The sequence below is a fragment of the Cervus canadensis genome, chromosome 11 (assembly GCF_019320065.1).
Source record: "Cervus canadensis isolate Bull #8, Minnesota chromosome 11, ASM1932006v1, whole genome shotgun sequence".
NCBI classification, from domain to species: Eukaryota; Metazoa; Chordata; class Mammalia; order Artiodactyla; family Cervidae; genus Cervus; species Cervus canadensis.
Window position 1 is genome coordinate 14,975,191 of NC_057396.1, and position 26,846 is coordinate 15,002,036.

Genomic DNA, 26,846 nt, shown 5'->3' on the forward strand with positions numbered 1-26,846 from the left:
CCACAGTTTGTTGTGATCCACAGTCAGAAGGCTTTCACATAGGCAACGAAGTAGAAGTAGATCTTTTTCTGGAATTCCTTTGTTTTCTATATGATCCAACGAATGTTGGCAATTTGATCTCTGGTTCCTCTGCCTTTTCTAAATACACCTTGTACATCTGGAATTTCTCAGTTCACATACTGCTGAAACCTGTCTTGAAGGATTTTGAGCATAACCTTGCTAATGTGTGAAATGAGCACAATTACACTATAGTTTGAACATTCTTTGGCATTACCCTTCTTTGGAATTGGAATGAAAACTGACCTTTTCCAGTTCTGTGGCCACTGCTGACTTTTCCAAATTTGTTGAAATATTGTGTGCAACACTTTAACACCATCATTCTTTAGTGTTTGAAATAGTCGATAAAGTCACAGGATACAAAATTAATACACAGAAATCCCTTGCATTCCTATATACTAACAACAAAACATCAGAAAAAAAATTAAGGAAATAATCCCATTCACCATTGTAACAAAAATACAGTAAAATACCTAGGAATAAACCTACCTAAAGAGACAAAAGACCTGTAAGCAGAAAACTATAAAACACAGCTGAAAGAAATCAAAGATGACACAAACAGATGCAGAAATATGCCATGTTCTTGGACTGGAAGAACTGATATTGTGAAAATGACTATAATACCCAAAGCAATCTAAAGATTCAATGCAATCTATATTAAATTACCTATGGCATTTTTCACAGAACTAGAAAAAAAACTTTACAGTTTTTATGGAAACACAAAGGAGCCCAAATAGCCAAAGCAATCTTGAGAAAGAAAAATGGAACTAGAGGAATGAACCTTCCTGACTTGAGATTATACTACAAAGCTACAGTCATCAGGATAATATGGTGCTAGCACAAAATTAGAAATATAGACCAATGGAACAAGACAGAAAGCCCAAGATGAACTCACACACCTTATGGGCACCTTATCCTTGACAAAGGAGGCAAGAATATATAATGGAGAAAAGACAGCCTCTTCAATAAATGGTGCTAGGAAAATGTAGACAACAATGTAAAAGAATGAACTATTAAGAAGTTAGAACATGTCTTAACCATACATGAAAATAAACTCAAAGTGGATGAAAGACTTAAATGTAAGGCCAGAAATGACAAAGCTCTTAAGAGTTAAACATAGGCAATACACTCTTTGACATAAATCACATCAAGAGCCTCTTTAATCCACCTCTTAGAATAATGGAAATAGAAACAAAAATAAACAAAAGGGGCCTAATGAAACCTAAAAGCTTTTTCACAAACAAGGAAACTATAAACAAGATGAAAAGACAACCCTGAGAATGGGAGAAAATAATTGCAAATGAAGCAACTGACAAAGGATTATTCTCCAAAATACATAACCAGCTCATAGAGCTCAGTATAAGGAAAACAAACAACCCAATCAAAAAAATGGGCAGAAACCACAACTGCACAGTAGACCCCACTTGCCACAACTAGAGAAAACCCACATGTAGCAACAAAGACCCAGCACGACCAATAAACACATGAAAAGGTGCTCAACACTGCTCATTATTAGAATAAAAATTAAAACTACAATGAGGTATTACCTTACACCAATCAAAATGGCTATCAGAAAACCTACCAACAATAAGTGCTAGAGAGGATGTGGAGAAATGGGACCCTCCTGCACTCTTGGTGGGAATGCAAACTGATACGGCCACTATGGAGGACAGAATGGAGATTCCTTAAAAATTAGGAATAAAACTAACATATGACCCAGGAATTCCACTACTGGACATGTACCATGAGAAAAACCACAATTCAAAACCACCATGTTCCCCAATATTCACTGTAGTACTGTAAATAATAAATAGAACATGGAGGCAATTTAGATATCCATTGACAGATGTATGGATAGAGATGTGGCACATATGTACAATGGAATATTAGCCATAAAAAGGAAGAATTTGAGTCCTTTGTAATGAAGTGGATGAAGTTAGAGCCTATTCTACAGAGTAAAGTAAGTCAGAAAGAGAAAAACATATATTGTATATTAATGCACATATACAGAATCTATAAAATATTACTGATGGATCTATTTGCAGGGAAGGAAAGGAGATGCAGATGTAAGAACAAACTTATAGACACAGTGGGAGTACAAGCAGGACAAATTGAGAAAGTAGCATTGACATATATACACTATAATATGTAAAATAGATAGCTAGTGGGAAGCTGCTATATAACACAAGGAACAGAATGAAAACCACAATCACAGACACAATGAAAAATCACAGTCATAGAAAACTAACCTAACTGATCACAAGGATCACAGTAAAAGATTGTTGCTGAGCCATGAAAGACACTGGGGTTCCTGGCCTCCGGAGGAGAGAAATTCAATCAAGGGCCAGTGACAAGGCTTGATCACTCAGAGCTTTTGTGTAACAAAGTTTTATTAAAGCATAAAAGAGATAGAGAGAGCTTCTGACTTAGACATCAGAAGGGGGCAGAAAGAGTGGCCCCCTGCTAGTCTTTAGCTGGAATGTTATATAGCTACTAGCAGTCTGCTAATTAGAGAAAAGCAATGTCTCAAAACTCAGAGACTGGCACCAGGCCCCTCACCCACAACATACATTTTGAGATGACATTGGCACAAGGTGAGTTGTCCCCAGCCATAAAATGACTGACATGAATCTTGAAGAAAGGCAGGTTTCCAAGCAGACATAGACTCATTAACATATTTTAAGAGAACATTTGCATGAGTAAAACATACTGGTTTGTCAAGTCCTTCTGAGTCTTAGGTGGAACTGACTTGAAGAAAGACAGAGTCTAGGATAAACACATAGTTCATTAACATAGTTTCAGAAAAACATTTCCATAAGAAAAACACATTGGTTAGCTCAAGGTTTGAGAAAAGTTAAGTTCAGGGGGAACCAGGTATCATCATGGCAACGTAGAACTTTAAAAGAAACCTCCTTTTACATTTGCATAGAGAAGGGAAAAAAAAACCTGACGCTTGTAGTTTGTTCCCTCCTGCCTCTTAAGAAAGATAAAAAATGTCTGACACTTGCAGTCTATATCCTCCCTTTGAGGCCTCTAGCCTTCATGCCTGTTAACCTCTCAACAGCCTTCTCTAACTCAATGAAATCACGAGGCATGCCATGTAGGGCAACCCAAGATGGATGGGACACGGTGGAGAGTTCTGACAAAATGTGGTCCATTGGATAAGGGAATGGCAAACGACTTCAATATTCTTGCCTTGAGAACCCCAAGAGCAGTATGATAAGATAAGAAGATATGACATGGAAAGATGAACTCCCCAGGTCTGTAGGTGCCCAATATGCTACTGGGGAAGAGTGGAGAAATAACTCCAGAAAGAATGAAGAGATGGGGCCAAAGAGAAAACAATGCCCAGTTGTGGATGAGACTGGTGACAGAAGTAAAGTCTGATGCTGTAGAGAACAATACTGCATAGGAACCTGGAAGATTAGGTCCATGAATCAAGGTAAATTGGAAGTGCTCAAACAGGGGATGGCAAGAGTGAACATTGACATTTTAGGAATCAGTGAACTAAAATGGACCGAAATGGGCAAATTTAATCCAGATGACCATTATGTCTACTATTGTGGGCAAGAATCCCATAGAAGAAATGGAGTAACTCTCACAGTGAACAAAAGAGTCTGAACTGCAGTACTTAGGTGCAATCTCAAAAATGACAGAATGATCTCTGTTCATTTCCAAGGCAAATCATTTGATATCACTGTAATCAAACCTATGCCCCAACAAATAACACTGAAGAAGATGAAGTTGAATGGTTCTGTTAGGGGAAGCACACTGACTGAAACCGCCCACCCTGGCCAGGCACCATAGTAACCATTTGCATGAGTTGTTTTATGACAGGAGATCCTGATAAGGAACACGGAACTAATAAGCCACCACCAACCGGAAGAGTTCGGTCAAAAGGAAACACCGCGTGTCTATCCACTTCCCAGAATCCCTCTTGCTAGCATCCATCTTGGCTGAGCGATGCGTGCGCCACCAGGAAATACTCTGAATTAGAATGATTGGCCAAAGACTACCCAGAAACGAATCCCATCACCATAAAACCCAAGACTGCGAGCCACGCGGCAGAGCAGTTCTCCTAGGATCCCTTACCTACTGCTCTCCACCCGGGTGCCCTTTCCCAATAAAATCTCTTGCTTTGTCAGCATGTGTCTCCTCGGACAATTCATTTCCGAGTGTTAGACAAGAGCCCAGTTTCGGGCCCTGGAAGGGGTCCCCCTGCCTGCAACAAATGGCGACCACGAAGGGACATCTTCTTCGCTGAGACTGACATCCTGACCACTCGGGGTACTCAGGGGCCAGCTTGCCTGCCAATGGACCAGACCCAGCGGCCGCAACTGGGACCCTTTTGTCCCTGGTCTCCTCCTGACGCGGACAACTGGCCAGAGTGCCCCAACCGGTAAGAAACGAGACTTTATTGACCTCCCTCCCCTTCCCTCTCTCTTTCCTCTCCTTAGCCCTTCCTATCCTTCCCGTTTTTCTAGTCCCCCGGTCCTGGACGCAGGAATCTGGTCGAAGGGCCTCAGCTTGAGCTGAGGATTGGAGACTGATCACCTCCTCTTGGCAGAGAACTCGAATTTTCTGGTCTGGTTTCTGGTAGGGCCGAGTTCCAGTCCTCCCTTTTCTGGAAGCCCAGGGAAAAGTCCCGTAACACCTGGGTGTCTGCAGGTGGCAGGAGACGTCTGTAAGGCCACCCCTTTTGCCCCCCTTTCCCGCCTCCTCCTCCTTCTTCTTTCAACCTGGCTTCCTTTCCTCCTTTTGAAATCTTTGAAGACATCTGAAGTTTTGTGTCTCTATAAAAGGTTTTCTGAGAGACTGTATTCTTGTATTTAAGAGAGTGTCTGATGAGGACTGCCAGGTTTACATGTGTGTGTTTTAACTCTGTTCTGTGTTGTGATTTGTGACGGCCAGTTTGCTTTGTTTGGCTACCATTTAGACCTGCCACCATTTTGTTAGAGCTTGATTTTCTTTCCCTGTGCCTTGAGACCAGGGCTCTCAGGAACACTTATCTAGACCATCTCTAACTCCTGAGACTGAGAAAAAGAAAAAGAAAAAAGCCTTTAAAAATGTTATTTATTTCAGCTTTTTTTAAAAACTAGTAAATTTTATATTATAATATCTAATTCATGACCAAACTTAGAAAATGAAGCGAGATCTTACAGTGTGTCTGTCTAAATATGTCTTGGTATGTTTTTGTCTCTGGGTAATATTTTTTAGGTTAATTTGTAAATGAGCTCTATTTAATTGGCTTAAAAAAAGGTAAGTGCTTACAAATCAAATAATTCTAAATTAAACAATAAATTCCAGGTTCAGGTGAACTGGGAAATATTCAGTATTAAATACTTGATATTAATGTTTTTTGTTGACCTATCTAATATAGACATGTCTTAGAGTAATTAACATCAAGTAGAATATTTTCATTGTACCTAGGTTTAATATAAGTTAAATATTATACCTATTACAAGTTTGTCAACAAAGAAATTACCTAGAGTGAAAAAACTTCTTAAAAATGTAAATGAGATATGAGTTTATATATAAACTCTATTAAAAATAATTATTCTTTAAGAATATCTGTCTACAATAGTCTCCCCAGATTGGCGTAACTTGAATTTCTAAGGGTTGTGCTAAACTAAGTATTGGAAGTCTATTAAATCATTAGGTCATTTCCAAATGAAATAAGATTTTGAAACATTTACTACTAAACACTGATTTCCTTTTACAGAAAAACTAAAGAGATTTGGGACTATAAATAAATAATGTTTGATGCCATCCTAAAATGTTTTAAAAAAAGCAAGGGTTTTAAAAATTATCACTGGTATTTATGCTTACCAATCTATAAAATGCTAATATAAAAGTTAGCTCTTGGTTGCTAAAGGAAAGCAGGAAGTGTGCTTTCAGTAAAAAAAGAAAATAGTAAAAAGAGTTATGCATGATCAAGATTTTCTAAAATTAGATTATAATTAGTTAAATAAATAGATTTTGTTAAAAATGACACGGTCATAAGAAAACTGGTTACAGCTAATTAGGTCCAAGATGGCGGAGCTGACTTTCACTAGACCTTGAGCCTTGGTATTTGCGCCCATTGTGACATATCAACAAGCTAAATGATACACCCATCAACATTGACTGAATCTGACCAAATGTTCTAAGCTTTTAATTGATCTTTTCGATAAAACTTCCTGAATCGAATTCTTTTGAAGTTTCTTTGACATCTAGCTAACTTTGGGGTGTTTTAGAGGGTCCCTGAAACATCCCAAAGAGAGATATTAAACTGTTTATTTGGTTGGTTAAATTACATGAAAAGGATTATCAAATGAGTAATAAATCCGCTCATGTTATAATGTATGAAAAATTACTAATACAGATATCCTAGAAAGTATATAGAGTTCTTAACATTTTGATATGTCTTGGTATTCTGATGAAAAACCTGATGACTTCACAAAAGTTAACAAAGGACTGAATGAACCAGCGAATATGCTTATAACTTTTATGGTTTCTATCTGAGAAATTACAGGTTTAAATTGTGTGTTTTCCGGGAATAGAAAAAAACCTTCCTCTTAAACTAATTATAAAAATAATTTGGTAAAATTACACGTTATAAACAAAACAATTATATTTTCTCTCTATCTGACTCCTCCAGAAATTTAAAACTCTTAAGTTTCCAGTAAGTTTATCAAATGAGCTAAAAAGGTTATCTCACTAACAGGTACAAAAATCTCAAGGAATTTTTGAGACCTTAAAAGAAAAGAGTTCACCTAGATTTGTTAGGCAAAATCTGTATAAGCCTTTGGTGTGAGTTTCCCAGTCCTGTTTTATATTAAAAGTTCAGTCTGAGATCCTATAAGTGTTTCAGCAAAATAAAAAGCCTATGACCAATTCTGTTATGTGATATTAATGTGAAAGTTTGTTTCTGAAGCTTGTCTCAGTAATCTATCTTTGGACGAAGATCAGATGCCTCATGACCTGCAACCAGGACTGGAAAAAGACATAATTTAAGAGACTGTCTCCAACCTGGATGGAAGGACTTTTTATCAGGTACTCTTAACTAGCTCATGCACAATGAAACTGAAGAGAAATTAACTCTTAGATTAATTCCCACTTCCAAAGGCCCCTACACTGGATTGGTCTATAGAGAAGACAGCTGACCTGATCTCACCTTAAAATGATGCTCAAACAAGAGAAACTACACTACACCAGGATGAGAAGACAGCAACATCAGAGGTAGACAGCTTGCCCAAGATGCTGGATCTGCTTCGTATGATCATTTATAATGTTTTCTTGACTTCTTAGACCTTTGCATATAAATCAAATGCTTTTCTATCATAGGCCTGATTCTATGCCAGTTTTAAAAATCAATCCAATTGTTGGGTTTGTGGCCAATTACCTATATCTAGTTCTGGGTTACCTTGGTAAATTTCTCCACTACAAGACTCTAACTGGCTGGCCCTGGGGAAATTTACTTAAAAAAAATTATAGTCATATTCAGGTCACTGTGATACTACCAGATGAGATCCCCTCACTGGGCCAATTAATATTGCCTACTCTGACTCTGGCCATAAATTTGAGCCTTTTTCTATTCCTCAACCTCAATCAGGGCAACAAAAAAGTTTCAACAAAGGAAAAAGAAATCTCCCACAATTATGAGATGGATTTATATAGATAACACCAGGCTATGGTAATTTAGGTTTAAAGTCTCCTCTGTGTTGAAAACAATTAAATCATGCTAAGGATAATCAGTCTAGTAACACTAGAAAACTGGGCTATGTGCCTTATAGATGGTGGTGCCAATGTATAATTTCCCTGAAAGATAAAGATTCGTACAGAGTAGACTAAGTCAGACGATCTGGGATATACTGGGCTACATCTAATGGAAGCTCTTAAGTCTTACTTGTGACTTTACTAGTACTGCTGGCTATGTTCTTTGTATTTCACCTGTTTTACAAAATTGCTATTTCTTACAGTGCCAAATGTGTGACTGAGGCCTCTGATAAAATAATATATAGTTCCCTATGAGATCGATGATGATGGCAGTGTAACTCTAGATATGAGAAAAAGCAACAAGAGGGAATGTTTTCCTGGACCAAGAGGCTACTAAGACAGGTGGTCCAGAGAATTTTAGATACTGTTTTATGGCCTAGTCCAGTAACAGCACATTGAGTGGCCTATCAACAAAATCTTTGCCAAACCAGAGAACGGACATTCTCAGCACCGTGGGATAAAATGGTCATGAAATGCCCCCCTCAAAATCATGGTCAAGTTTATGAGCAAAAAGGGGCTCTGCCAACTGAAGATTGACACTTGCCATCTACATCTACAGAGATTATATCATGGCCACTGCAACTGCTGACTTTCAATGGCCCTGAAAGGAGTTCAGGGTGACGATCAAGAATGAGGCGCTCCGTGCTCTGGGGAAAACTGGCAGAACAGGCCTTCAGATAGTTAGATCTTTTCAGGAGATTTTATGAGTCCCAATTCTTGCATCTTCTCATACCTAGAGAAACACTGACATCATTAATGGTGCCATCTGCTTTGGCTATTAAGGAAAAATGTTACAATTAAAAGTCAAAATAGAGTACTCAGCTATGGTTCAGACATCCTGGGAAATAACCAGGTGTTACTATGGGTGTAACTTCAGATTAGACATTGTATTGCTAAACACTTGAGTTTTCTGAGTCGTGTCAGGCTTAGATGCCACCATTCTCAAAACAATGTCTTTTGAGTTCTTCTACAGAACTAGAGCCCCCACCCAGGTGGAAGATGGTAACTTCAGACTAAACATAAGATTCTTAGAACACGGCTCTGTTGCTTGACCACCAGCCAATCATCCCAGCAGTGCCTCCTGTTTCTGGGGACCAGTGATGACCATCCTGCTAGGTCACCTGTTTGGCCCCTGTCTATTTTACCTCTGAGAGGCACTGACAGTTTCAAACTAAGTTGCTGTTATTACAAGAGTAAAAGCTGGTTTCAGATATAAAACACCCCAACTTAGGTCAGGTATAGAGAGACTTCTGCTCTGCTAGGCAGGCCTACGCCCAGGCACAGCAGGAAGAAGTTACAGAAGAGACTCCGCCCCAATTCCCAAGAAGCATCTTGAGTATGAAGTCTCTCAGGGGGGAGTTCTTAGGGGAAGCACACTGACTGAAACCGCCCACCCTGGCCAGGCACCATAGTGACCATTTGCATGAGTTGTTTTATGACAGGAGATCCTGATAAGGAACACGGAACTAATAAGCCACCACCAACCAGAAGAGTTCGGGAAAGGTCAAAAGGAAACACCGCGTGTCTATCCACTTCCCAGAATCCCTCTTGCTAGCATCCATCTTGGCTGAGCGATGCGTGCGCCACCAGGAAATACTCTGAATTAGAATGATTGGCCAAAGACTACCCGGAAACAAATCCCATCACCATAAAACCCAAGACTGTGAGCCACGCGGCAGAGCAGTTCTCCTGGGTTCCCTTACCTACTGCTCTCCACCCGGGTGCCCTTTCCCAATAAAATCTCTTGCTTTGTCAGCATGTGTCTCCTCGGACAATTCATTTCCGAGTGTTAGACAAGAGCCCAGTTTCGGGCCCTGGAAGGGGTCCCCCTGCCTGCAACAGTTCTACAATGACCTACAAGACCTTCTAGAACTAACACCAAAAAAAGATATCCTTTTCGTCATATGGGACTGGAATGCAAAAGGAGGAAGTCAAGAGATACCTGGCATAACAGGCAAGTTTGCTCTTGGAGTACAAAATGAAGCAGAGCAAAGGCTAACAGAGTTTTGCCAAGAGAACGCACTGGTCATAGCAAACACCCTCTTCCAACACCACGAGAGACGACTCTACACATGGACATCATCACATGGTCAATACTGAAATCAGATTGATTATATTCTTTGCAGCCAAAGATGGAGAAGTTCTCTACACTCAGCAAAAAAAAGACTGGGAGCTGACTGTGGCTCAGATCATGAACTTTATACTGCAAAATTCAGACTTAAATTGAAGAAAGCAGGGAAAACCACTAGGCCATTCAGGTATGACCTAAATCAAATCCCTTATGATTATACAGTGGAAGTGACAAATAGATTCAAGGAATTAGATTTGATAGACAGAGTGCCTGAGATAGACAGATAGATAGAGTGCCTGAGAACTATGAAAGGAGGTTTGTGACATTGTACAGGAGGTGGTGATCAAGACCATCCCCAAGAAAAAGAAATATAAAAAGGCAAAATGATTGTCTGAGGAGGCCTTACAAATAGCTGAGGAAAAAGTAAAAATGAAAGGCAAAGGAGAAAAGGAAAGATATACCCATCTGAATGCAGACTTTCAAAAAATAGCAAGGAGAGATAAGAAAGCCTTCCTAAGTGATCAGTGCAAAGAAATAGAGGAAAACAATAGAATGGGAAAGGCTAGAGATCTCGTCAAGAAAATTAGAGATACCAAGGGAACATTTCATGCAAAGATGGGCACAATAATGGACAGAAATGGTATGGACCTAACAGAAGCAGAAGTTATGAAGAAGAGGTGGCAAGAATACACAGAAGAACTATGCAAAAAAGATCTTAATGACCCAGATAACCACAATCATGTGATCACTCACCTAAAGCCAGATATCCTGGAATGTGAAGTCAAGTGGGCCTTACGAACTATCACTATGAACAAAGCTAGTGGAAGTGATGGGATTCCAGCTAAGCTAGTTCAAATCCTAAAAGATGATGCTGTTAAAGTGCTGTGCTCAATATGCCAGCAAATTTGGAAAATTCAGCAGTGGCCACAGGATTGGAAAAGGTTAGTTTTTATTCCAATCCCAAACAAAAACAATGCCAAAGAATGTTCAAACTAACACACAATTGCACTCAACTCACACACTAGGAAAGTAATGCTCAAAATTCTCCAAGCTAGGCTTCAACAGTACTGAACCAAGAACTTCCAGATGTTCAAGCTGGATTTAGGAAAGGCAGAGGAACCAGAGATCAGATTGCCGACATCCACTGGATCATAGAAAGAGCAAGAGAGTTCCAGAAAAGCATCAACTTCTGCTTTACTGACTACACCAACGTCTTTGACTGTGTGGATCAGAACAAACTGTGAAAAGTTCTTAAAGAGATAGAAATAACACACTACCTAACCTGCCTCCTATGAAATCTGTATGCAGGTCAAGAAGCAACAGTTAGAACTTGACTTGGAACAATGGACTGGCTCCAAATTGGGAAAGGAGTACATCTAGTCTGTATATTGTCATCCTGCTTATTTAAATTATATGTAGAGTACATCATAAGAAATGCTGGGCTGGATGAAGCTCAATCTGGAATCAAGATTGCTGGGAGAAATATCAATAACCTCACACATGCAGATGACACCACCCTTATGGCAGAAAGTAAAGAGGAACTAAAGAGCCTATTGGTGAAAGTGAAAGAGGAGAGTGAAAAATCTGGCTTAAAACTCAACATTCAAAAAATGAAAATCATGGCTCAAAGTCCCATCACTTCATGTCAAATAGGTGGGGAAACGATGGAAACAGTGACAGACTTTATTTTCTTGGGCTCCAAAATCACTGTAGATGGTGAGTGCAGCCATGAAATTAAAAGACGCTTGCTCCTTGGAAGAAAAACTATGACCAACCTAGACAACATATTAAAAACCAGAGACAAAGAAACTTTGCCGACAAAGGGCCATCTAGTCAAAGCTATGCTTTTTCCAGTAGTCATGTACGGATGTGAGAGTTGGACCATAAAGAAAGCTGACTGCTACAGAATTGATGTTTTTGAACTGTGGTGTTGGAGAAGACCCTTGAGAGTCCCTTGGACTGCAAGGAGATCCAACCAGTCAACCCTAAAGGAAATCAGTCCTGAATATTCATTGGAAGGACTGATGCTGAAGCTGAAGCTCCAATACTCTGGCCACCTGTTGTGAAGAACTGACTCACTGGAAAAGACTCTGATGCTGGGAAAGACTGAAGGCAGGAGGAGAAGGGGATGACAGAAGATGAGCTGGTTGGATGGCATCACCGACTCAATGGACATGAGTTTGAGCAAGCTATGGGAGTTGGTGATGGACAGGGAAACCTGGCATGCTGCATCCATGGGGTCACAAAGAGTCAGACACAACCGAGTGACTGAACTGAACTGAGTGGGAGGCTGCTATATAACACAGGGAACCCATTCTAGAGGGGTGGATGGGCAGAAGGAAAGGAGGTTCAAGAGGGAGTGGATATATATATACATACATATACATACATAATATACACATATATAATAAATATATATATAATTATGACTGATTCATGTTGTACAGCAGAATCCAACACAACATTGTAAAGCAATTTTCCTCCAATTAAAAAAAAAACCCACAAATGCTCAGTATGAAGACACAACATGCCTAATTAGCTTTAGCAAGCTTGGCTCATTCATTCTCCATCAAGTTTGTGCACAGCTGGATCAGTTAAGGCCTCAGTCAGAAAAGAATGTCATCTTCTGTCAGACTTTGTAGGACCACTTCTTCACTGTTAAACCATATGTTGGGGAGAAGAAGCAACAGAGGCTGATGAATCAGAGAAAACTCAGTCTTTCTGGTACAAAAGCTGGATGAAAATACCCTTCAACCATTTGGATTTGCTAAAGCCCCCTTGGGTTTTCAGGTAATTCAGGAAATGGGGAGAGCCCCTAAGAAGAGAACATCTTGTTAATAGGATTATGAGTTCTAGACTAATTCATTAATAAAATAATTGTGGTATTACAGAGCCCCCATTTTACAGAGCAATTTGTATCTGTGACATTAATAATGACAAGTCTCTTTGCACTTCCTTTATTTTTGGATCTTCCTCCTTCACTGTCAACAGCAGTAACAGGTGGATGTCTCAAGATGAAAAAGAAGGTAGTGAGATTATGAAATTTGAAATAGCCAAAGTGTGTGAAGAGAGTGTGATTGCAAAACAAGGTAGGCAGAGCCAGCACCCTCAGGCAACAGTTCAGTTCAGTTGCTCAGTCCTGTCAGACTCTGCGACCCCATGGACTGCAGCACACCAGGCTTCCCTGTCCATCTCCAACTCCTGGAGCTTGCTCAAATTCATGTCCATTGAGTCGATGATATCATCCAAACAGCTCATCCTCTGTCATCCCCTTCTCCTCCTGCCTTCAATCTTTCCCAGCATAAGGGTCTCTTCCAATGAGTCAGTTCTCCACATCAGGTGGCCACAGTATTGGAGTTTCAGCTTCAGTATCAGTCCTTCTAATGAGTATTCAGGACTGATTTCCTTTAGGATGGACTGGTTTGAACTCCTTGCAGTCCAAGGGACTCTCAAGAGTCTTCTCCAACACCACAGTTCAGAAGCATCAATTCTTTGGCACTCAGCTTTCTTTATAGTGCAGCTCTCACATCCACACATGGCTACTGGAAAAACCATAGCTTTGACTAGACAGACCTTTGTTGGCAAAGTAATGTCTCTGCTTTTTAAGATGCTGTATAGGTTGGTCATAGATTTTCCTCCATGGAGCAAGTGTCTTTTAATTTTACAGCTGCAGTCATCATCTGCAGTGATTTTGGAGCCCAAAAAGTAAAGTCCGTCACTGTTTCCATCGTTTTCCCATCTATTTGCCATGAAGTGATGGGACCAGATGCCATGATCTTAGTTTTCTGAATGTTGAGTTTTAAGCCAGCTTTTTCACTCTCCTCTTTCACTTTCATCAAGAGACTCTTCAGTTCTTGATGTCCCTCAGGGTCAGTGGACCCCAAACATTGCCAGAGGAGCAGTGCCTCATGTACTCAGCACTTGATGGGCATTTTCTCACTTGAGACATATAAATGAAATCACTTGCCAGAGACTCACTCAGCATTAGGAAGAGCCAGGACTGTATCTTACTTTGATCACAATCACTATGCCAAGGCTGCTGGTTTCCTCTGGAAGAGATCTCTGGTCAGGTTTGCAATCTATTTGTGAACTCTAATTCACCCAGGGGTGTTTTGGTTTTTTGCTTTTTGTTTATGGTTTTTTAAAATGTAGATAAAGAGTTCCATCTCTCTCAGGGTTTAATGTAACTGGACATTAACTATTCTGGCTAGGACTACCAATAGTTCCATGAATAGCAAGCCTATCTCTGGGAAGCAGCCAAAATGGGAAGCTCAGAACTTATTTTCAAATTCCCAAGGACAAAAACACTCTTTGGCAGGTTTGAATGCTACCAAATCAAGTATTGTCAAATACTTGTTCTTGAGTGTCAATGCTTAAAGCTCACAATTCTCCACGTATCTAAATAATAATTATTTATTATAATTAGGTTCAAGTCCTTTTTCCACTTCTTCTTTGTGTGCTTAACACTTACTTCATTGTCCAAGCTTCACCTGAAGCCTGTCTCCTCCTTCCTGGGAGATGGAGTCCACAGGATTTTCTCCCTTCTCAGAGTACCTATAGTACTTCTCTTCTGTCTCACTCAGTTGAAAACACATGATTCATTCCCAGCTGCAGTATCCAGCATGTTGAACTAGCAAAATTAGTAACAAGTTAAGAATATTTAAAGGATAACCAAAATAAAAGGTATTGCTTTTAACAGAACTTTGTCCCCAAATAGGCCTTAGAATGTCCTTTAACCTTCTAAAAGGGGCATTTCTCCACCCGCTATATTAAAAGCTAAAGCAGATGATAAAGTGAAGGGGATAGAAACTATCATGTGCTTCAGTTAAACTTACTGAGCTCAGTGGCAGAATAGTCAGCTGGAGAAATGTCCATGTGAGAAGGTTAAAGAATATTCTAAGAGCACAGGCCCATTTGGAAGCCAAATTGAGTTACCTTTCTTGAGCTCATCCTACTACTAGAGGCCTAGGACTCGCATCTTCCCCAGATTCTTCTCCCTGCCCCCTGCATCCCTGTCTGGGGGATCCATATGAATGTCCTCCCATTATCTAACCAGCCTTTTTCTAAAGGATTAGCCAGCCTGTAGTTGCTGAAGTCCAGGAAATTTGAGAGTTCCCTACTCTTGAGGAATAGATCTCCCAGACAGAGTCTTTAGGCCTAGCCTAGAGTCCTACTGATGTTATTGATATTTCTCCTGGAAATCTTGATTCCAGCTTGTGCTTTATCCAGCCTGGCATTTCACATGATGTACTCTACATATAAGTTAAATAAACAGGGTGACAATATACAGCCTTGACATACTCCTTTACCAATTTGGAACCAGTCCGTTGGTCCATGTCCAGTTCTAACTGTTGCTTCTGGACCTGCATACAGATTTCTCAGGAGGCAGGTTAGGTGATCTGGTATTCCCATTCCTTTAAGAATTTTCCACATTTTGTTGGGATCCACATAGTCAAAGGCTTTAGCATAGTCAATGAAGCAGAAGTAGATGTTTTCCTGGAATTCTCTTGCTTTTTCTATGATCCAGTGGATGTTGGCAATCTGATCTCTGGTTCCTCTGCCTTTTCTAAATCCAGCTTGAACAACTAACCTCAGATATGCAGATGACACCACCCTTATGGCAGAAAGTGAAGAGGAACTAAAGAGCCTCTCGGTGAAAGTGAAAGAGGAGAGTGAAAAAGCTGGCTTAACACTCAACATTCAAAAAACTATGATCATGGCATCCAGCCCCATCACTTCATGGAAAATAGATGGGGAAACAGTGAAAACAGTTACAGACTCTATTTTTTAGGGCTCCAAAATCACTGCAGATGGTGAGTGCAGCCATGAAATTAAAAGACGCTTGCTCCTTGGAGGAAAAGCTATGACCAACCTAGAAAACATATTAAAAAGCAGAGACATTACTTTGCCAACAAAGGTCTGTCTAGTCAAAGCTATGGTGTTTCCAGTAGTCATGTGTGGATGTGAGAGTTGGACTATAAAGAAAGCTGAGCACTGAAGAATTGATGCTTTTGAACTGGGATGTCGGAGAGGACTCTTGAGAGTCAAGGAGATCCAACCAGTCCATCCTAAAGGAAATCAGTCCTGAATATTCATTGGAAGGACTGATGCTGAAGCTGAAGCTCCACTATTTTAGTCAAGAACTGACTCATTGGAAAAGACCCTTATGCTGGGAAAGATTGAAGGCAGGAGGAGAAGGGGAAAATAGAGGATGAGCTGGTTGGATGGTGTCACTGACTAAATGAACATGAGTTTGAGCAAGCTCTGGGAGCTGGTGATGGACAGGGAAGCCTGGTGTGCTGCAGTCCATAGGGTCGCAGAGTCGGACACGACTGAGCAACTGAACTGATTGAACTGAAAGTCCTCTTGCGAGAAGCCTGGCAGGCTACAGTCCATACAGTCACAGAATTGGACATGACTGAGCAACTGGGCACACAGTGTCTTTCTGCACTGCTCTCCACAAGGAGATGTGAACTTGAACCATGTTTCTACATCACGTCCAAAGAGTTCTCAAGAGAGTACACTGTGCTCATCAGCTAAATTTGATTCCCAACTAAGCTAAATCCCCCTGCTCTGACATGTCTCACACTTTAGTTATCAGATCAGGGATCAAGCTTTAGCCCTCCCCCTCCTATTGAATGCTCTAAATTGATGGGAGACTAAATAAATGTTGCACACCAGTTGTGTCCAAGTAAAGTCACTATATATAGGCCTACCTTTGAGATATTATGAGTTTGATTCCCATCCACTGCGATAGAGCAAATATCACAATAAAGCAAGTTGGCACACCAGTCAGAATGGCCTACAAACAATAAAATTCTACAAACAAATAATAAACAATAAATAAATGAACAGTACATAAATACAATACAAACAATACATAACATAAATACAAACAATAAATGCTGGAGATGGTGTGGAGAAAAGGGAACCCTCTTGCACTGTTGGTGAGAATGCAAATTGAAACTGCCACTATGGACAACAGTACGGATATCCCTTTAAAAACTAGGAATAAAACTATCATATGACCCAACAATCCCACTACAAGGCATATAACCTCAGGAAACCATAATTGAGAAAGACACTTGTACTCCAATGTTCATTGCAGCACTACTTACAATTGCTAGGACGTGAAAGCAACTTAGATGTCCATCAACAGATGAATGGATAAAGAAATTGTACATATACACAATGGAATATTACTCAGCCATAAAAAGGGACACATTTGAATCAGTTCTAAGGAGGTGGATGAACCTAGAGCTTATTATACAGAGTGAAGTAAGTCTGAAATAGAAAGACAAATACCATATATCAACACATATATATGCAATTTAGAAAGATAGTACTGATGATCTTACTTGCAGGGCAGCAAAGCAGACATAAACATGAAGAACAGACTTACAGTCACAGAGGGGAGGGAAAAGGTGGGATGACTTGAGAAAGTAACATTGAAACATATACATTACCATATGTAAAATAGATAACCAGTGGGAATTTGCTGTATGATGCAGGGAACCTAAAGCTGGTACTCTGTACTCTGTGACAACTTAGAGTGGTGGAATGGGGAGGAAGGTATGGGCAGTTCAGGAGGAGGAGTATATGTGTAAACCTATGGCTGATTCACGTCGATGTATGGCAGAAACAATCCCAATATTGTAAAGTAATTATCCTCAAATTAAAAATAAAAATTTTTTAAAGTCATGATTTTTTTTTTTTTTGGTTTCCCACTGCACATAAAATTTGTGTGCATTCTATTAAGTGTGTAATTACTAAGTGTGCAAAAGTATTATGTTTAAAAAAACAATATGTATAGCTGAATTGTAAAATACTACCAAAAAGTGCTAACCTTCATCCAAACCTTCAACAAGTCTTAATCCTTTTGCAGATGGAGAGTCTTGCCTATTTAGCGCTGATGGCTGCCAACTGATTAGGGTAGCGTTGGCTGAAAGTTGAGGTAGCTATGACAGTTTCTTAATATAAGGCAACAATGAGGTTTGCTGCATAAGCTGACTCTTACTTTCATGAACAGTTTCTCTACAACTTGCAATGCTGTTTGATAGCATTTTACTCACAGTAGATCTTGTTTCAAAAAGACCCCTAAAAAAAGAATCAGCCTGCCCTTTGAAGATTTGAAGCCAGGCAATGACTTCTCCTCTTTAGCTATGAAAGTCCTAGCAGGCATCTATCTTCTTCCAGTAGAAGGCTCTTTCATCTACACTGGAAATCTGCTTAGAGGAACCACAGTATTAATTACCTTAGCTAGGTCCTTTAGATAACTGTGCAGCTCCTATATATATCAGTACTTACTGATTCATCTTGCACTTTCACGTTATGGGGATGATGTTGTACCTTAAACCTCAGGAACAACCTCTGCCAACTTCACACTTTTCTTCTGCAGCTTTCTGACCTATCTCAGCCTTCATAGAATGGAAAAGAGTAGGACCTTGCCCTGGACTGGGCTTTGATTTAAGGGAATGTTGTGACTAGTTTGATGTTCTATCCAGACCACCAACATTTTCTGCATATCAGTAATAACGCTGTTTCACTTTTTTTTTTAATCACTCATGTGTTCACTGGTGTAGTACTTATAATTTCCTTCAAGAACTTTTCCTTCGTATTCACAGCTTAGCTACATGGCACAAGAAGCCTAGTTTTTTTCCTGCTTTCAACATGCTTTCCTCACTAAGCTTAATCATTTCTAGCTTTTGATTTAAAGTGAGAGACACGTGACTCTTCCTTTCACTTGAACACTTAGAGGCCACTGCAGAGTTATTAACAGGCCAAATTTCAATATTGTGTCTCAGAGAATAGTGAGGCTGAGGGAGAGGGACAAGGGACTGGCTGGTTGGTGAAAGAGTCAAAACACTCACAACATTTACCCAATTACCTGTCTTATATGGGCACAGTTTGTGGCTCCTGAAAAATTCTAATGGTAATACCAAAGATGACTGATCACAGATCACCATGACAAATATATAATAATGAAAAAGTGTGAAATATTGCAAGAATTACCAAAATGTGACACAGTCATGAAGTGAGCAAATGTTGTTGGAAAAAATGGTGCTGACAGACTTCCTCAATTCAGGGTTTCCACAAAACTTCAATTTGTAAAAATAGTGCTTATCAGCAAAACACTGTTAAACGAGGTATGTCCGTACACTTAACCCAACAACTCGCCAAAGAAAATGAACTTTTACAGGAATGGCTCTAGATATGTGTCAGGGGTAAGGGTATATTTCCTTAAACAGTTGCAATCAATCTTATCAACAACTGCAATTTCTGGAAAAATATTAATAAGATGGGGGTAGGATGGGAGACAGGGGGCAGGGGAATGCGAAGGAGTTGGTGATGGTGATGATGGTGGTGACAGCGGTGTGTGTGTGTGTGTGTGTGTGTTCATGTAAAGGTGATGCACTGGACTGTGAATTGGGTGTGAAAATGGGAGTGTTAGTTGTTCAGTCAGGTCTGACTCTTTGCAGCCTATGGACTGTAGCCCGCCAGGCTCCTCTGTCCATGGAATTCTCCAGGCAAGAATACTGGAGTGGTTTGCCATGCCTTTCTCCAGGGGATCTTCCCGACCCAGGGATCAAACCCGGGTGTCCTGCACTGCAGGCAGATTCTTTGCAGTCAGATGCACTGGTCTGGTCTCCTGCACCGCAAGTATATGCACTGAACTAGTAGGCTTTTATCAAGACCAAGGTGGGGATAAGGTCCACAAGGCCAAAGTCAGAATATGAATCTGAAAGAATGTGAAACACTCAGGCAAAAATGGAAAAGCACCATCAACAACAGAAGGAAAGCAACTTCTGAGGTCATGGAAAGTGGGACTCCAGGATCCTGTTATTGCACTGCAAATCCTCTACATCTCACTTGGTGTGTAGAGTCCAGCCTCCTCACTGGGCAAGCTATGAAGAATAACTGATTGAATGATGATTATTGGGGTACGATCTGCATGCTTGTTATGGTAGTTGGAACGAATAATTATTCAAATGGCCTGTGCTTTTTATTGGTATCATTTCTCTTCCCAATTTTCTTTTCTAAAGTGTCTGCGCTTTAAAATTGCTAAAAGAGGGCAATGTTTAAACCAAGAATAAAGTGCATGAAGAAACTTTGGGACAAAAAATTCTACAGGTAAAATTTTGCTAAAGAGGCTTTATTCCTCTGATATACCACATATATATTGTGAGATTTTTCAAAACACCCTTTATAAAAATACTATTGAAGAACTGCATGTCTAGCATTACCCAATTTCCTCATAAATCTCTTGCCTTTTAATAAGCTAAGTGGCTATCTGCTGAATTTCTCTGATTTATTGGTCTCTTTTGAGGGCTGAAGATGTGTCCAGATACTAAGTGATTAAATGTGGATGAAAATGGTACATCACCATAATAATGACAGAAAAAAGAATCGTGACTAGGCATACAGAAGACCTCACAGAAATGCATGTTGACAGCTTCTTAAAAGGGCAGGCTCCAGAGCCACATAGAAAACTGCACCATCAGGCTAGTTTTTAGAGGAAAATCTCTCTGGTTCCTCCCATTTGAGATGCATTCACATTCACTGGCTCAGCAGTTCCACGGGAACCACAAACAGCCCCCTCAGTATTCCCTATTTCAAGTAGTAAGAATTTCAGTGAAACTGAAAGGAACCTGTTTTCACTTTAGCCACCAAAATATGTGACCCATGAAGGATATTTCAACTTTTCTGAGATGTGCATTCTTCAACTGTTAATCAAAGGCAATCCTTGCTGAGGACAGACATCAAGATCCTTTTAAAACACTTTGATTTAACAGAACATGATGGCGTGCTACAAAAGATTGTTTAATGTCACAGGTCTTTTTTCTAATTGTTAAAGCGCCACCTGTTGGAAATACTGATATTACATTCTAATACTCTGAAACACATCAGAAAGGTAAGAAATGTTAAGCGCTCATCCACAAAAGGGACTTCCCAGGTGGCTTAGTGGGTAAAGAATCTGCCTGCAGAAGAGCAGGAAACTCGGGTTTGAAACCTGGATCGGGAAGATCCCCTGGAGAAGGTCATGGCAACCCACTGCAGTATTCTTGCCTGGAGAATCCCATGGACAGAGGAGCCTGGCGGGCTACAGTCTATTGGGTTGCAAAGAGTCAGACACGACTGACGTGACTGAGCACAGCACATCCAAAAAAGAGATTCTAAATTCAAAAGGCAAATAATGAAAATGGTACCAGCAAAGCCCTCTCTTCTGACAGTGTTACCACAGTCCAATTGCACATTACCTCTATACAACACGAGAGAAAGACCTAGAAACTCTATTATACTATTCATCAGGATTTTTTTTAATGACATGAATATCTACAAAAAATATATAGAAAAATCAACATTGCTTTAATAGACTGAGAAAGAATTTATAGGAAGTTCTCAGCTTAATAATGTGTTGTGTTTCAAAAGCTTGTGTGTAAGCCAGATATTTGATAACACATCTTCCATGAAAGTGGCATTAATGCAGGTTAGTTAAAGTGACAGTCTTCACAACTTACTTAAACAGGAGGCACAGCCTTGTGTGTGTGTGAAGTCACTTCAGTCGTGTCTGACTCTTTGCGACCCCATGGACTGTAGACTACCAGGCTCCTCTGTCCATGGAATTCTCCAGGCAAGAATACTGGAGTCAGTGGCCATGCCCTCCCCCAGGGGATCTTCCCAACCCAGGGATCGAACCCGTGTCTCCTGAGGCTCCTGTACTACAGGTGATTCTTTACCGCTGAGCCACCGGAGAAGCCCCTGCTTATAGGCACAGCCTTGCAGTATTATTATTTAGTTTCTGAATGTCATTCATACCATTGCTCCTTTGGAACCCTGAATTCTGAATTTTAATTTGAGATGCCTAGACTGGAACTCCTCTGCCCCTTTCCAAAGGGAGCAAGCAAGGAGGAACACCAGGATTAAGGGCAATAGGTAAAAAAAGAGCAGGGTAGGATAATTTACTCCCTACAGACATCAAGAGCTCTTGATAAGGGTGAAAGAGGAGAGTGAAAAACCTGGCTTAAAGCTCAATATTCAAAAAACTAAGATCATGGCATCCAGACCCATCACTTCATGGCAAATAGATGGGGGAAAAGTGAAAACGGTGGCAGATTTTATTTTCTTGGGCTCCAAAATCACTATGGATGGTGACTGCAGCCATGAAATTAAAAGACACTTGCTCCTTGGAAGAAAAGCTATGACAAATGCAGACAGCACATTAAAAAACAGAGATACCATTTTGCTGACAAAGGTCCATATAGTCAAAGCTATGGCTTTCCAGTAGTTGTGTACGGATATGAGAGTTGGACCATAAAGAAGGCTGAGCGGCCAAAGAATTGGCTTTCAAATTATGGTGCTGGAAAAGACTCTCGTCCCTTGGACTGCAAGGAGATCAAACCAGTCAATCCTAAAGGAAATCAACTCTGAATACTCATTGGAAAGACTGATGCTGAGGCTGAAGTTCCAATGCTTTGGCCACCTGATGTGAAGAGCTGACTCTTTGGAAAGATGGGAAAGATTGAGGGGAGGAGAAGAAGATGTCAACCTCGAATGAGATGGTTGGGTGGTATCACCAACTCAGTGGACATGAGTTTGAGCAAACTTTAGGAGATGTGGAAGGACCGGGAAGCCTGGTATGCTGCAGTCCATGGGGTCACCAAGAGTTGGATGCAACTTAGCAACTGAACAACAGACATGTATCTGCATAAAAGGGCTTACTTTAGATCAGACTCTCCTTAAATGTTCTGAACTGGGACCAAAGACAAAGTTCATTAATCTCACTTCACTCAAGAAGAAGTGAGATGACCAAAGGACAGAAAAATGATAAAAAACTGTTGACATGGAAGAGCTCAACCTGTGGTGAAAAGGGACAAGTAAATGACAAGCACCTCAATTCAGTAAGTGTTATAAGGAAGATGTGAATAAACAAGGGCCCCTGGGAACATCAAGGAGGGGGAGACCCAGCTTAGACAGCCTAAAAAAGGCTTCATAGTAGCTCAGATTCATTTGAGCTCAGACTCAGAACACTGGATACGTATCCAGTGGGATATTGTCACCTGAGATTCTCCGCCTATCTGTCTCTGTTTACCTGCTCAGTCGTGTCCAACTCTGTGCGACCCTATGGACTGTAGCCTGTCACGCTCCTCCATCCATGGGGTTTTCCAGGTAAGAATACTGGAGTGGGTTGCCATTTCCTACTCCAGGGGATCTTCCCGACCCAGGGAGGGAACCCAAGCCTCTTGTGTCTCCTGTGTAGCAGGTGGATTCTTTACCACTTGAGCCATCGGGGCTACTTCACCACTATCCCTATAGATACAGGTTTATTGTTAATCAAGGTATTTTAAGAAATAATCAGTGTATTAATCAAACTGGGAGTCTTCTCCAAAGAGTCAAACATTTTAACATAGCCTTTTTCCACTCACTGACAGTTGTTAATGGTAAAGAGTAAAACATCAGTTTTAACTGGCTGCAAGAAATGAAAGATTATTTCACTTAAAAAGTTTTCTTAAGAAATTAATTAAGGTAATTCAAAAGTTTTAAATGTTTATCCCAGCAAATAACTTGGGAGCTCGCTCTGATTTCCCCTCCATTCTGACATAGCCCCAAATAGAGAAGGCTCCCCTACCTGAAGAAGACATGATTCTAAAAAGTTGTATATGAGGAAATCTTGAATATACTGTCATTTAAAATCCACAAGGGGAATTAGGTAATCAAAGAAACCACACAGTACATATATTTCCATGAAATCAAAATCTTTTAATAATACGAATTTACCCTCAGTTTCATTATTATATTTTTCACCCCAAAAAGTTCACATACAGAGGTTTTACAAAGTGGTATACCGGCAGTTGATATCATAATGCTGCTGCATATTAACACTCTGTATTGAAGAGGTATCATAAAAATCGCATGGCACATTATTTGCTAAGAAGTAGCATAGTAACAATTGGGAGAAGGTTCCTAGAGTTACTGTACTCCACTTGAAGGCTTCTATGGTACTCACGTTGTATCTCAGGATTTCTCAAGTGCTGCCCCACCCACTTCCCCTGTCCTAAAAGGCCACAAGGTTTGTGGACAATAATTGGCTCAGCAAGACAAAACTCAGATGCCTCCAAATGAGAAAACCTACTCCCAACCACCCCGGGCTGCCCCTCCTCCTGACTACCTAGCCCAGCCTGGACAGCCTGAGTCTGGCTCACACCCACGTATCTGCCCAATCCTGCTTTCCCACTTGTGCATCTAACAGCCCAGGGTGCGCCCCATACCTTGTCTCCCTGACACTAACAGGTATTGGGCCCGAAACATACAGAAACTCAATCCTAGCCTCGGCTTCTGCTCTATTTTGGCATTTCCACTTTTGATACATGATTTTAATATTCCTTTTAAAATCCAACTGGATCAAACCCAATGCTACAGAGTGTTCACTCTGATAAGTTTTCAAGTGTCCCAAAGCAGTAGGCTCTGCTTTATCCAGGTGACAGCTCCCAGCTCTCCAGGAAACCTCATGTGGACGTGTATGCCTTCTTCTCCAGCTACAGGACGGCAGAGTGGGCCTCCTGCAGGCTCTCCTCAAGCTTCAGCCCCAGGTTGTCAATTCCAATGCTGGTGACTGGCGGCACGCTGCTTTCAGCTGGCTCTGCCGTGCGCGTTGGGGTGGAGCAGTACAGGATGAAACCTACCATGATGACGGTGAAGGACAGGATGTAGAGTCCTGAAAACTAGGAGGAGAGGACAGGCTATGGATAGTACTCTCTCACAGACACATCTTTGCGGCTGCCTTTTGTCCACTGAGTTTGGAGAGTTACCTTCTCATAATCTTTTTATCTGAAAGTTGTCCAAGGAGATACGAAGGACCAAAACTGTCCCAAGTGTGTGTACTGGTGAATGTGTGATTTCTGCCACCATTACCCAGCACATCAGTCAACTGGGTAAAAAATCTTAGATCTCTAGGAAACGGACTCTTGCCTTTCTCTGCAATAATACAGCTACATCCCACCTCACAACTAGTCCCACTTACTTAGTGGAGAGGCTAAAAGGAAAGACCCAAATTTAGACACAACATATAACAATGGCATGAAACAATAAGAAAACAGAATGGATTGGAGAAGGACAAGAGAAATTAAATGAAAGAGAAGAAAAAGTGAGACCCATTCCCAAGGGTAGAAGGAGAAACAAAATAGGTTTTGAAATGAGTATTACATAGATTGCTGGTCACCTCCAGCTATGGGCTTCTACAGGCCACCATTGGTTTTAACACGTTAATGTTTCATGGATGCTCAATTACTTCTTAACCTTAAACTCTGAGAAGCCTGGAATAGCCAGAGCCCTCCCCAAAGAGGGAAGGCCTCCAATGGATTCAGTGATGATGCAAAGCCAGTGATAATTTCAAGCAGAGCAGGAGCCAAACTAATTTCCTCCATGGGTTTCATTCTTGGATCCAATCTCAGCACAGCACCCAGCACATAGCTAGTATTGAATAAATGTGTTTTACTTGGGGGGGGGGGGCTTGGGGGGGAGTGATTCAGAGAAGATTAAGGAGGAGTTAAAGCTATTTAGAGTACCCTAAACTTTTGAACTGTGAAGAAAGCTGAGCGCTGAAAAATTGATGCTTTTGAACTGTGGTGTTGGAGAAGACTCGAGTCCCTTGGACTGCAAGGAGATCCAACCAGTCCATCCTAAAGGAGATCAGTCCTGGGTGGTCATTGGAAAGACTGATGCTGAAGCTGAAACTCCAATACTTTGGCCATCTCATGCGAAGAGTTGACTCCTTGGAAAAGATCCTGATTCTGGGAGGGATTGGGGGCAGGAGGAGAAGGGGACGACAGAGGATAAGATGGCTGGATGGCATCACCGACTCGATGAACTTGAGTTTGAGTCAACCCCGGGAGTTGGTGATGAACAGGGAGGCCTGGCATGTTGTGATTCATGGGGTCGGACATGACTGAGCGACTGAACTGAACTGAACTGAACTGAAACTTTTGAAGTCAGTATCATAAAAGTCAATTGTGCTCTCCCATAGAATGTTCGTTTTTAACTGTGAAGAAACACAGTAACTTATTCAAAACATGTTCTGCTTGATTTGGAGGTTTTAAATGTTTATAAGAAAAAGTCTTGTTCCTCTTAAGAAGTATTAGTTGCCCGATCATGTCTGACTCTTTGCAATCCCATGGACTGTAGCCCACCAGGCTCCTCTGTCCATGGAATTCTCCAGGCAAGAATACTGGAGTGGGTAGCCATTCCCTTCTCCAGAGGATCTTCCTGATCCAGGGATCGAACCCAGGTCTCCCATATTGTATGCAGATTCTTTAACATCTGAGCCACCAGGTGATTAAATGGAGGCACCTTTATTAGAAGAGAGAGACTCTGAGGGAGTAAGATAGTAAGTCTCCTGAATTTTCAATTTTTTCAATTTTCAATTCTACCCTTTGTGTCTGGATCTATATAGGAAGTTTCTGTGGCTACTCTGTTCAGTGAGTATTTACTAAAGATCAATCTGGGGGTGTGGAGTCTGACACCAATGAAGGTGGAAATTTTTAACATCTTCTTCAACTGTTTCAAAATATCAGAGCCCAAGTTATCTTAGATGCTATACTTTTTTAAATTGGTGATATATTGAGCTGTGATTCTTTACTTAAAATTTTCTTCTAAAATCCTAGGTATCTTCTTTATGTTCTATATGATTTCCAACGTCTGTAATTTACTCTGAAGATCACAGCAGACCTCCTCTTTCTTTTACAAGTCTTGAAATAGCCTTTGACCAAAAAGAATAAAATCTGATCTGAGTTAAAAGTGAGCTGCTAGACATGCAGGGACAAAGAAACACGAAGCAAAAGAACTGCAAAGGAATTTATCGTTTGCACGTTCCATTTTGAAAACAATAGTGTAAATCATTTGGGCAAAACAATGACACACAAAAAGTCTTTTTCTCATTAAAGTTAATCGCAGTTAAAGAGCAAAT

The 26,846-nt window shown here is 40.6% G+C and overlaps 1 protein-coding gene and 1 long non-coding RNA gene across 4 annotated transcripts in view; one reads left to right on the forward strand and one right to left on the reverse strand.

Moving 5' to 3' along the window:
- Positions 1-231: 231 nt before the first annotated feature.
- Positions 232-21,764, forward strand: LOC122450473. The gene is made up of 3 exons (XR_006272127.1): positions 232-397; positions 13,755-13,759; positions 21,754-21,764. It is a non-coding gene; the product is annotated as an uncharacterized LOC122450473 (long non-coding RNA).
- Positions 21,765-23,619: 1,855 nt separating this feature from the next.
- Positions 23,620-26,846, reverse strand: part of SLC35F2 (solute carrier family 35 member F2) — a 59,967-nt gene continuing 56,740 nt past the window's right edge. For all 3 annotated transcript variants that reach the window (XM_043482053.1, XM_043482054.1, XM_043482055.1), the window contains exon 8: positions 23,620-24,606. In XM_043482053.1, coding sequence (XP_043337988.1) covers positions 24,421-24,606 — 186 coding nt within the window. In that variant the 3' untranslated portion in view covers positions 23,620-24,420. The remainder of the gene's footprint in view (positions 24,607-26,846) is intronic.